The 11300-nt window shown below is 60.7% G+C and overlaps 1 protein-coding gene across 5 annotated transcripts in view; it reads left to right on the top strand.

Moving 5' to 3' along the window:
* AGPAT4 (1-acylglycerol-3-phosphate O-acyltransferase 4) overlaps window positions 1–11300 on the top strand; it is a 117991-nt gene that overhangs the window by 89085 nt on the left and 17606 nt on the right. For all 5 annotated transcript variants that reach the window (XM_066247948.1, XM_066247945.1, XM_066247946.1 and 2 more), the window contains exon 3: window positions 7985–8154. In XM_066247948.1, the coding sequence (XP_066104045.1) occupies window positions 7985–8154 (170 nt within the window). The remainder of the gene's footprint in view (window positions 1–7984; window positions 8155–11300) is intronic.

Below are 11300 nucleotides of genomic sequence, written 5' to 3'. Positions count from 1 at the left end.
GACAGGTGCCACAGGGTGGGGGAGGCGCGTGGGGAAGGAGAGGACGTGAGAAGCGTGTCCTCGGGCCTGGCTGGGCCTGGGCAGGGAGGACCCAACTGCAGCCCCGTCTGGAGCTTGGTGAGGACAGGGGGCAGGCTGGCTCCGCAGTGGACCCTCCACGGGGTGGGTGGGCACCAGTAGGCAGCTGGTCCCCGTCAGGAGTGGAGCACTGGAACAGGAGAGATGCACTTGGTGATGTAACTAACTGCACGCCTGTCACAGTGCCTCGGCGGTTGGCCCGGGACGGCCCTCGCTCCCGAGAGTGCTGGCCACTTGCTGGGGGCCCGGAGCCGGACCAACATCTTTCTGTGTTCGCAGCCGCCACTAGTTATTCAATCTCATACTTTTGTTCCCATTTCTTTACAGGGCCCAGAGTGCCAGGTGGGCCCCGTGACTGGACGACTGACCCGCGGGGGAGGGCGCCGTTCGGGTGCCGAGGCCGGGAGCGGCCAGTGGCTCTGTGCTCCGCGCGGGAGAGAGCCGGTGCTCACGAGCGAAAAGCTTCCTGGTGTTGGCGGTGTGGGGTGTGTTTCCAGGAGGAGAGGTTTCATTGTCAACCTGAATAACTACCCGTGAAAAGTTACATTATAAAAAGCTATTATAAGTACATAATTACATATGCTTAGGTTAGAGATTACACTCAATGATATAGTAATCATATAATTGCTAAAAATTAGGGAAAGTTAATTATAAAATTGCCATTTCCCTTCGTGGCACCCCACGCATCGCTACAGAGGTGGGGGGCCGGCTGCTGACGGGTGTTTGCAGGCGGACTCGGGTTGATGGTCCGGGTTCTGTCCGAGGTCCTCTCTGGAGGAACTGTGCCACCCCGGCTAACTGGACGTCTCCTCCAGCCTTCTACCGGAGGGAGCCCGTCACGCCGTGGGGGCTCCAGAGCCTGGGGGGGCCCTGGGGGGCGGGAGGCGGGTCTCCCGGGCCATGGACAGTCTCTCGGCTGTGGTTGGAGGTGCTGCTGGGGTTTCCCAGGGAGTTTTCCAGGGGAGCGCTTGCGTGCGTGCGGACTCCCGGGACCCGGACCGGAACGGAGCCCCAGCGGGACATCGTCTGTGTCTGGAGAGACGGCAGGGTAGGTTTAGGGGCGACGAGCAGGAGCTCCCAGGTGGTGACCTCGGCCACAGGTGTCACTTAGCTCCTTCCTGGCTGCTCTTACCTGTCCCTCCGTCACTGCTGTCCCCGTCGTAGCTCTGTCAGTGCCGTAGCCATCACCCCAGGAGGAGACAGGACAAGCCCCGGCTCTGTGCCAGGCATGCGTTACTCACGTGGAGTGTTTTACACATTGACTCTCCACATCAAACCTTAGGGTGAACTGTCTTTATCTTACGGCGGACCCCGGTCTACCTGAGATCTTCCCCTTAGCTCCCCGCTCCCTCCCCAAATGCTTCCCCCATATGATCAGGGGGTTTTAGTGTGTTTGTGACCTTGGGGAGCCCTCATGGGCTTGCGTGTCCCCCTGTCTGGGTTCAAGTCCCAGCACGCCTGCTTCCCAGCGGAGGGAGCTGGGCCAGCACCGTGCCTCAGTGTGGGGGTCCATGTGCTCGTCCATAGAATGGGGACAGGGCCGGCTGCTCCCCAGGGTGGACGCTGGGCACTAACCCAGGAAATGCTCAGGTCCCGTTCCCCCTCGTTCTCCTCCTTGACAAGTACGAGCAGATACCTCGCCCCACCCCGATGACTTTCCCTTTGTTCACTGACCTCTGTGTCCTAAGTGGCACTGCCTTCAGCTGAACAGCACAGCAGCGACGTGACAGAGACACGTCTCGACTTCAGACCCCGGTCCTGAGGGCCACCTGGGTGTGGTCCTCCCATCGCCCCCAAATCATAGGCAGCAGGTTGGGATTTCGCAATAAAGGTGACCTGGTGCCACACGTCCTCCCTGGCCTTGACCTGAAGTAACTGGGAACTGTCCCCAAGGGTCTTCACGTGGAGTCTGCAGAACAGACAGCAGCCACTGACCAGAGCCAGTGCGGCCAGGCCCTGGACAGGCCGACTGCTGTCTGTCTGGCCTCGTGGCCCCACACTCAGGGAGCGGCCGCAGGGAGAGTAACACAGGTCGCAGTCTGGCAAGTTGAGCGTTTTAGGATGGGACAGAGGGTTCTATTGTACTGGAGAAATCTTGGCTATGACTCTTGTCCATTAGGAGTTTCTGACGGCCACCTAGGGCCGGCTGGCTCACTCCACAATTCTGCTGAAAGCCGCCTCCTTTCTCTCCCAGGGGCCCTGGCATCGGGGAGGTCAGGGCTGAAGTGGGTGGAGGGAACTGATAATCTAGGTTCCATGGCTGAGGGGAGGGGAGGGGAGAGGAGGGGAGGGGAGGGAGGGAGGAGCCGGTTTCTGCTATGAAACTGGGATGAAACTTGCAGATCAGAGACTGGGTGGAACTAGGGTGGGGGGCTCTCTGCCTCCTTTAGAAACACGGTGTTGGGCAGATAAAATATATTGTGCCCACTTTGTTAAAGATGGCGCTGCCCACGTGGAAGCCCATCGGCCAGGTGATATTAGTTGCCCTTCTTGCTTAGGATGGGCGTGATTATGTTAATATGTGTTGGGGGAGGGCTTTCGCGCCGAAAGGTTTTAAAAGGAGAGATCACGTTGTTCCGGGAGAAGAGGGAATACATTCTAGGAGGAGCCCATGCTGTAGGAGAGCAGAGAAAGGCCACGTGGAGGAGAGGAGAAGCAGCCAAGATGGCGGAGTGCTGAAGGAGAAGCCAGTTTGTGCAGAGTTTGTGCAGGGAGAAGGAAGGAGATGGGGAACAGAGGTGAATAAGTCTGGTGAGCTAGAAACCTTTGATTCTAGGAAACTCGGATAAGTCAGTAGCTTTGTGAGCACTGAATGAGTGGGTTTTGGAGCCCAGTGTGTGTTTTTACTCGCCGTATGCAAGCTAGGATTAAAGGTAATGGCCCACCAGTTCTTGGCTCTGTTGTTTCATTACCATCTGTCCGAATCAAATGCGAACCTGCACAGGCCAGGCAGCTGTGATGGTGGCCGTGGTTACTGGCGTTACACACAGAGATTTCACCTCTGTGTGGGAGGGGGCAGCCCCTCCCTCTCCTGGGCCCCATGCAGCCCCTCCAGCCTCTGCTCTGAGCAAATACTGACGCGTCCCTTTCGATGCGTTCTGGGATGGGGACAAAGGCGGATTAAGGTCAGTGGAGGCCCCGGGCACAGAAGAAAATATTGGGCCCCTTAAAAAAGAGAGACAAGGAGGCCCTGGCCGGTTGGCTCAGTGGTAGAGCGTCGGCCTGGCATGCAGAAGTCCCGGGTTCGATTCCCGGCCAGGGCACACAGGAGAAGCGCCCATCTGCTTTTCCACCCCTCCCCCTCTCCTTCGTCTCTGTCTCTCTCTTCCCCTCCCGCAGCCGAGGCTCCATTGGAGCAAAGATGGCCCGGGCGCTGGGGATGGCTCCTTGGCCTCTGCCCCAGGTGCTAGAGTGGCTCTGGTCGCAGCAGAGCAACGCCCCGGAGGGGCAGAGCATCGCTCCCTGGTGGGCATGCCGGGTGGATCCCAGTCGGGCGCATGCGGGAGTCTGTCTGTCTCTCCGTTTCTAACTTCCGAAAAATACAAAAAAAAAAAAAAAAGAGAGACAAGGAAAATAAAAATACATGTTAACCATATTTTTAAATGAATAAAAAATATTATGTACCATTCATGTTAAAATTGCATGTATGAAACCAAATTTGGTGTCATTAGAAAAAAGCGTCAAGTTGGGGTTTGGCAGGGCCCTTCAGAAGTCGGGGCCCAGGGCACACCCGGTGCACGCACCCTTAAACCCGCCTCTGGGCAGGAATGAAGCGGCTTGGCAGGAGGAGGGGTGCAGGTGGGCCGTCGAACGGGATTTCGGCCCTGTCTGCCTGCATGGGCGCCTGGGAATGGGTGTGGGGACTGGAGGACATGGAGAGGCAGCCAGAGCGAGAGACTGGATGCACTGAGTCCACAAGTCTCTGAACCTACTTAGCCTGTGCCTGTCGCTCCATTCAGCCAGTGAGGCAAGGGAGCAGAGGGGGGCTCAGGGGCCGTGGGGCTCGGGGAACGTGGGGCTCGGGGACCGTGGATCTCGGGGGCCGTGGGGCTCGGGGGCCGTGGGGCTCGGGGACCGTGGATCTCGGGGGCCGTGGATCTCGGGGCCCGTGGGGCTCGGGGGCCGTGGATCTCGGGGGCCGTGGGGCTCGGGGGCCGTGGATCTCGGGGGCCGTGGGGCTCGGGGGCCGTGGGGCTCGGGGAACGTGGATCTCGGGGCCGTGGGGCTCGGGGGCCGTAGGGCTCGGGGGCCGTGGGGCTGGGGGCCGTGGATCTCGGGGGCCGTGGGGCTCGGGGCCGTGGATCTCGGGGACCGTGGATCTCGGGGGCCGTGGATCTTGGGGGCCGTGGATCTCGGGGGCCGTGGGGCTCGGGGGCCGTGGGGTCGTGGATCTCGGGGGCCGTGGGGCTCGGGGGCCGTGGATCTTGGGGGTCGTGGATCTCGGGGGCTGTGGATCTCGGGGGCCGTGGATCTCGGGGGCCGTGGGGCACGGGGGCCGTGGATCTCGGGGGCCGTGGGGCACGGGGGCCGTGGATCTCGGGGACCGTGGATCTCGGGGGCCGTGGGGCTCGGGGGCTGTGGATCTTGGGGGCCGTGGGGCTCGGGGGCCGTGGGGTCGTGGATCTCAGGGGCCGTGGGGCTCGGGGGCCGTGGGGCTCGGGGGCCGTGGATCTTGGGGGTCGTGGATCTCGGGGGCCGTGGATCTCGGGGGCCGTGGGGCACGGGGGCCGTGGATCTCGGGGGCCGTGGGGCTCGGGGGCTGTGGATCTCGGGGGCCGTGGGGCTCGGGGGCCGTGGGGCTCGGGGACCGTGGATCTCGGGGGCCGTGGGGCTCGGGGGCCGTGGGGCACGGGGGCCGTGGGGCTCGGGGGCCATGGGGCTTGGGGGCCGTGGGGCTCGGGGGCCGTGGATCTCGGGGGCTCGGGGGCCGTGGGGCTCGGGGGCCGTGGGGCTTGGGGGCCGTGGGGCTCGGGGGCCGTGGATCTCGGGGGCTCGGGGGCCGTGGGGCTCGGGGGCCGTGGGGCTTGGGGGCTGTGGGGCTCGGGGGCCGTGGATCTCGGGGGCTCGGGGGCCATGGGCTCGGGGCTGGGCCACTGCAGAGTCATCCATGGTCCCTGAGATCGTCTCCCTCCGCAGAGACCAGAAAAGAGGGGGCAGAGGGAGAGCAGTCTTGGTTGGGGCAGGGGTGGTGAGAAGTGGAAGGAGGACTAACCCCCAGCCACCTGCCCGGGTCAGGACACAGGGTCCTTTCATCACCACCAGTAGAATCTGACTCGATACAAACAACTGAACTGTCCCCACTTCAGCCACAGTGATCTTTCTAGAACGTGAATTCCGCTGCATACGCAGTAAGGCCTCTCATTGGCTTTATTGTGAAATCAGTCAGGGCCCCTCCCTCCAGAGCAGAAGTCGCCCCGCCCCGTGCTCTCTGTCCCGGTCTCTCCCCACCCCTGCCCTGGCCCCTTCAGAGACCTCAGTGCCTCCCATGCTACAAAGCCCCAGGCTGACTGCACTGTGGCTACCTGCTGTGTGCCGCATCGTGCTGGGCTGGGGCGCCCTGCCCAGTCCAGTGTCACACCCACTGCATCTCAGAAGGCTCTTCCTAATGCTATGTCGTACAGACAGGGACGCTGACACTTAAGCGAACTCTGAGAAACAGGCTGAAAGTCTCAAGGCCAGTGAGTGCCACCCACAGGCCTGCGCAGCCGGGGTGTGTCTGACTCTCAGCGCCCCCCCCCCACCCTGTCTGTCCCAGAACAGGTCTTTCCTGTCCCGGTCACAGCAGGCCCTGACGGCTCTGGGGACCTGAGGCTGTGTCTGCTGTCCCTCCCCAGCCCCTTGCACTGCTCCTGCACACGCGGTCACCAGGGTGTGCTGTGCGGAAAGCCCCGTGCTGGGTCCTGGAGTTCAGGCTGGGGTTAGGGTGACCATGACCAGGCATCGTGGTCCTCGCCTGCCTGCCGGGGCTCGTTGTCTAGAGCAAGGGACAGCTTCTCAGGCTGTGTCACAAGCCGTGATGAACGCTGTGAGGGAGGCCAGGGCAGATGTGACTCGAGGCGCCTGGCCTGGCCTCGGGCAGGAAGGGGCAGGCACAGCGGAGGCTCTGGAGGCATTTGCACATGACAGCGGGAGTCACGCGGAGCTCTGCTTGGGGGCTTTGTTGTGCTCCGTGGTCAGTGATGACTACACCGTCCTGCCCACTGACCCCTTGGAAGAAACACATCAGGGTAGCAGTACACGCGTCTTCCTACCCAGTGGCAACAAACCATCCCTCTGCTCAGGCCGGCAGGGCTGCCCAGCCGGGACACAGTTGTACTCCAGCCCTCCGACTCACCACATCCAGGTCTGGCCAAGGAATAGGCAGGCACGTCTACTGTCAAGTAAGGGCAGCGTTCTGGTGTGTCTTGTAACGCTAGACACCGCAGGCCTGCATCTGTCGGGAGCATACTATGGGTTAGTTAGGCACAGAGCGCCCGCCACGGGCTACGCACTTTAATTCTCGCAGGACTCTGACGCAACCCCATTCTAAAGCTCAGGACGCTGAGGCAGGTTAGGTCACCTGTCCAAAGTCCCACAGCGCTCACTGCTTAGTAGCTAGACTGTTACGCCTTCTAGAGAATTCTGACACTTCAGTTCGAAAGCACCCGTGTCCAGCCTCAAGGAGAAAGATGTGCAGAGGTAGCCGCTCAAGCCTTGAGGACATGAGGCTCGGCCAGGGTGAGGACCACACCTGTGTACATGTGTGTGTGAGAGAGAGAGAGAGAGAGAGAAGAGACACAGCAGGGGGATAACCTTCACAGAGGACTCCCACCCACCCAACTGCCAAACACCTCCAGCCTGAACAATTCATTTCAGACCTGCTCTAAACCTGCAGTTCTAATCCCCAACGTTGGACTGTCTTTCTGGACAATGTCCACATCTGGGCTCTTCCCCAGGCTACCAGGTTGGGAATCATTGGCTGGGTGAAGTCAGATTGGCCATTATGGCCTGAGAAAAGGGCAATTCTATTTTCACAGGCTCCTAGAAAGACTAGTTCGATAATTTCATGCATGATCATGGTGTCAAGGGCCCAAACTGATCCTCAGCCCCGGGTGCCTGGGTCTGTGCCCCCTCACACCACAGCTCTCTCACACCACCTGGGCTGCAAACGGGAGAGAAAAATCAGGCACTTAGCGTTCTTGGATGGAGTTTATAAGTATCCAATTAGTCATTTCCTAAGAGATTAAGAATTTTGTGTATCATGTCACGCCGCCTCTCAGAGCTCCGTAAACACAGGGCCTGAGTTCTTTTTTTTTTTTTTACAGGGACAGAAAGAGAGTCAGAGAGAGGATAGATAGGGACAGACAGGAATGGAGAGATGAGAAGCATCAATCATCAGTTTCTTGTTGTGATACTTTAGTTGTTCATTGATTGCTTTCTCATATGTGCCTTGACCGTGGGCCTTCAGCAGACTGAGCAACCCCTTGCTGGAGCCAGCGACCTTGGGTCCAAGCTGGTGAGCTTTTTGCTCAAACCAGACGAGCCCTCGCTCAAGCTGGCGACCTCGGGGTCTCGAACCTGGGTCCTCTGCATCCCAGTCCGACGCTCTATCCACTGCACCACCGCCTGGTCAGGCGGGCCTGAGTTCTTGAAGCTGGGCTCTCTGATTTATTTCTCCCGAGGGCACTTGTCTTCTCAAAGCTCCCCCGGAGACTGCTGTGAAGTGGTTCTCATTTTTCCTTCCGCTTCTAGACCCTTCCAGGGACTGGGGTCCGGGCTGGAATGATCTCAAACTGTACCTTTAGAAGTTGCCCCGTGCTCCGGCCCTGCCCCCAGCCCGGCCCAGCAGTGCGGCTCCAGGTCACGCAAAGGACGAAGGCCGGCTGAAATAAACGTCTGTCTGCCTGTCTGTTGTGGTTTGTTGCAGAGCTGGTGATGCTGCTGGAATGGTGGTCGGGCACGGAGTGCGTCATCCACACGGACCCCCAGGCTTACCCCAAGTTCGGAAAAGAAAACGCCATCGTGGTTCTGAACCACAAGTTTGAGATCGACTTCCTCTGTGGCTGGAGCCTGGCCGAACGCTTCGGGGTGCTGGGGGTAAGTTGGACGCCATTTCTCTTGTGGACACCAGGACGAGGCCATTTGCTCTCGGTCATTCAGAATCTGTGTGCGTGGTCACAGAGTTTCCAGCTGACCAACTGTTTTTCTTTCTGACTGAGAATGAACATCGTCCTCTGAGCAATAATAATGTCTATTCAGGTGTTTTACATGTAGCGCATTGACTTAATCCTTACAGAAACACGTGTGAGTAGATGCTGCACACTCTACCTTTTTTTTTTTTTTTTTTTTTTTTTTTTTTTTCTGAAGCTGGAAACGGGGAGGCAATCAGACAGACTCCCGCATGAGCCCGACTGGGATCCACCTGGCACGCCCACCAGGGGGCGATGCTCTGCCCATCTGGGGCATCGCTCTGTTGCAACCAGAGCCATTCTAGCACCTGAGGCAGAGGCCACAGAGCCATCCTCAGCGCCCACCCAGGCCAACTTTGCTCCAGTGGAGCCTTGACTGCATGAGGGGAAGAGAGAGACAGAGAGGAAGGAGAGGGGGAGGGGTGGAGAAGCAGATGGGCGCTTCTCCGGTGTGCCCTGGCCGGGAATCAAACCTGGGACTCCTGCACACCAGGCCGATGCTCTACCACTGAGCAAACCGGCCGGGGCCACACCCTACCTTTTTAAAAAGCTAAACTTACCCCACCTGCTCAGGGTCACACGGCTGTTTAGCCGATGGGGGTTGGGACTTGTCTCATTCGACACCACGTCATATTCTTCATCTCCGTGTCCTGTTTCCTCGGCTAACAGGCAGCATCCACCTCTGAATTTTTTTTTATCTTTGGGGCTTAGGAAAGTTGAATCCCTACACAAGAGAGTTTGAACTGCAGACTCCAGAATAGATGGGAAATTCTGGGGGTTTTTTTTTTCCCCAGCTGGTTTGGCTTCTTGCCGGCCTTCAGGTCCCCCCAGCTGAGTTTTGTCATCTTGAACGCGTCAGCGGTGTAGCGGTTGAGCCTGTGAACTGATTCGTCCACAGGGCTCCCGTATTCCAACAGGAGTCACAGGTGGCATGGCCCGGGGCGGTGAGAGGCTGTGATGTCGGGACCACGCCCCGCGGACAGCTGGGAGGGCTGCTCACGTCACACTGGGTGTGGGTGGCCCACGTAGACGACAGTCGGAGAGTTCAGAACGCAGAGGGCCGCAGACCCGGCAGCAGCTGGGTCGGGGGTCTGTGGCCGGGCTCCCAGCGGTCTCCGCGTCTGCGGTCCCCGAGGTGCCCGTGAAGCCTGCGTCAGCAACGGAACTTGGGGGCCTGTGTGGGAAGACCCTTGGCCCAGGGGGACAAAATAAGCCTTGGGACACATTTTGTATGTGCTTTTAATTTTAACACTTGGGTATTTTTTTAATTGGGGGCAAAAGGAGAAAGAGGACATTTTCAAAGTCACACACCCCAGGAACGTCTTTAGGACAAACAGTGGTCGTTGTGGCGCAGGTAAGTGACGGAGAGAGCAGCTGGGGCCCGTTAGCAGTCTTTCGAGAGATGGACAGGGCGTGAGAAGTCACCGTGGCTACCTGGCATGGTGGGCACGAGGGAGGGACTTCTAGGAAAGGACAGGCCCTCCTGCCGACAGTTTTCCCTTTTGTTTTTCTGTTTATGACTCCAGCACTGACTTGATACGTGCGTGTGTGTACGTGTGTTCAAATACGTCTGCAGGAGCAGAACCAGAGATCCCAGTTCCTCCCCGTCTGTGATGGAGACAGCTCGGCACGGAGCTCAGCACCGTGTTGTGGCTTTGTTATCTCTGAGAGGAGAGAGAGAATATCGTGCCCCCCGCCCCTGGATACCCGTGACTGAGGAGACGAGGAGGTGCCCGTGTGTCCTGCCTCAGGGCTGGACGCGTGGACACTGGCCCTCCAGGGGGGGTTGGGGAGCCGGTGGTCCTCCAGGCTCCCCGGGGGCTCAGTGGTGTCCATGCTCAGCCCATGGAAGCACGTGTCATTGCAGGTGGGGGTCCCCAGTACGCGAAGAGACTTTGGACTTGGAGGCACTCTCCCGTTCCCACGGGGCCCTGGCAGCTCTGCGGCCATGAGCGCCGTGGGCGCCAGGCACCTTGTTTATGCAGTTTCTCATCCTGGGAGAGCTGCTTGTTTCTGTTTTATACGTGAACTCCCGGAGCCGCAGTCTGGGTAACCAGCGGCCGGGGGTGGTCACTGGTATGCAGTCCGACTTCAGAGCGCTGCTGTCCCCGGAGGCAGTGGGAAGGAGTCGCTGTGGTCCGGGCGCTCTGATCGGCTCCAGGGTTGGCGGCAGGGCCAGGCTCACGGTGCCCTGGAGGGGTCTGCGCAGGGCTCGTGCTGTGGGGCGGAAGCCGGTCTCCCTCTGAGGGGATGGGTTCTGTGGCCAGGTCAGGGCTGGGGCGAGTGGGAACTGACGGAGCAGAGAGTTCCAGAGACGGACGCAGCCGCTCAGAGGCTGAGCCACAGGGACACAGGCACAGAGGGGAGGGGAGGGTGGCGGTGGCCCTTCAGTGTGCTCAGAGAAGTGACACGTGGAGAGAGGACCCGGGACTGGGAGGGGGCCCGGGCTGCAGAGGGGACCCGGGACTCCAGAGGGGGCCCGGGACTCCGGAGGGGGCCCAGGACTCCAGAGGGGGCCCGGGCTGTAGAGGGGGCCCGGGCTGCAGAGGGGACCCAAGACTGGGAGGGGGCCCAGGACTCCAGAGGGGGCTCAGGACTGGGAGGGGGCCCAGGACTCCAGAGGGGGCTCAGGACTGGGAGGGGGCCCAGGACTCCAGAGGAGGCCCAGGACTGGGAGGGGGCCCAGGACTCCAGAGGGGGCCCGGGACTGGGAGGGGGCCCAGGAGACTCCAGAGGGGGCCCGGGCTGCAGAGGGGGCCGGGCACCCAGGATTCCAGAGGGGGCTCAGGACTGGGAGGGGGCCCAGGACTCCAGAGGGGGCCTGGGACTGGGAGGGGGCCCAGGAGACTCCAGAGGGGGCCCGGGCTGCAGAGGGGGCCCGGGCTGCAGAGGGGGCCCGGGCTGCAGAGGGGGCCCGGGCTGCAGAGGGGGCCGGGCACCCAGGATTCCAGAGGGGGCTCAGGACTGGGAGGGGGCCCGGGACTGGGAGGGGGCCCAGGAGACTCCAGAGGGGGCCCGGGCTGCAGAGGGGGCCCGGACTGCAGAGGGGGCCCG

This window comes from Saccopteryx bilineata, chromosome 12 (assembly GCF_036850765.1).
Source record: "Saccopteryx bilineata isolate mSacBil1 chromosome 12, mSacBil1_pri_phased_curated, whole genome shotgun sequence".
NCBI classification, from domain to species: Eukaryota; Metazoa; Chordata; class Mammalia; order Chiroptera; family Emballonuridae; genus Saccopteryx; species Saccopteryx bilineata.
Note: the sequence above shows the minus strand (reverse complement) of the source record. Positions and strands in the feature narration are given on the sequence as shown.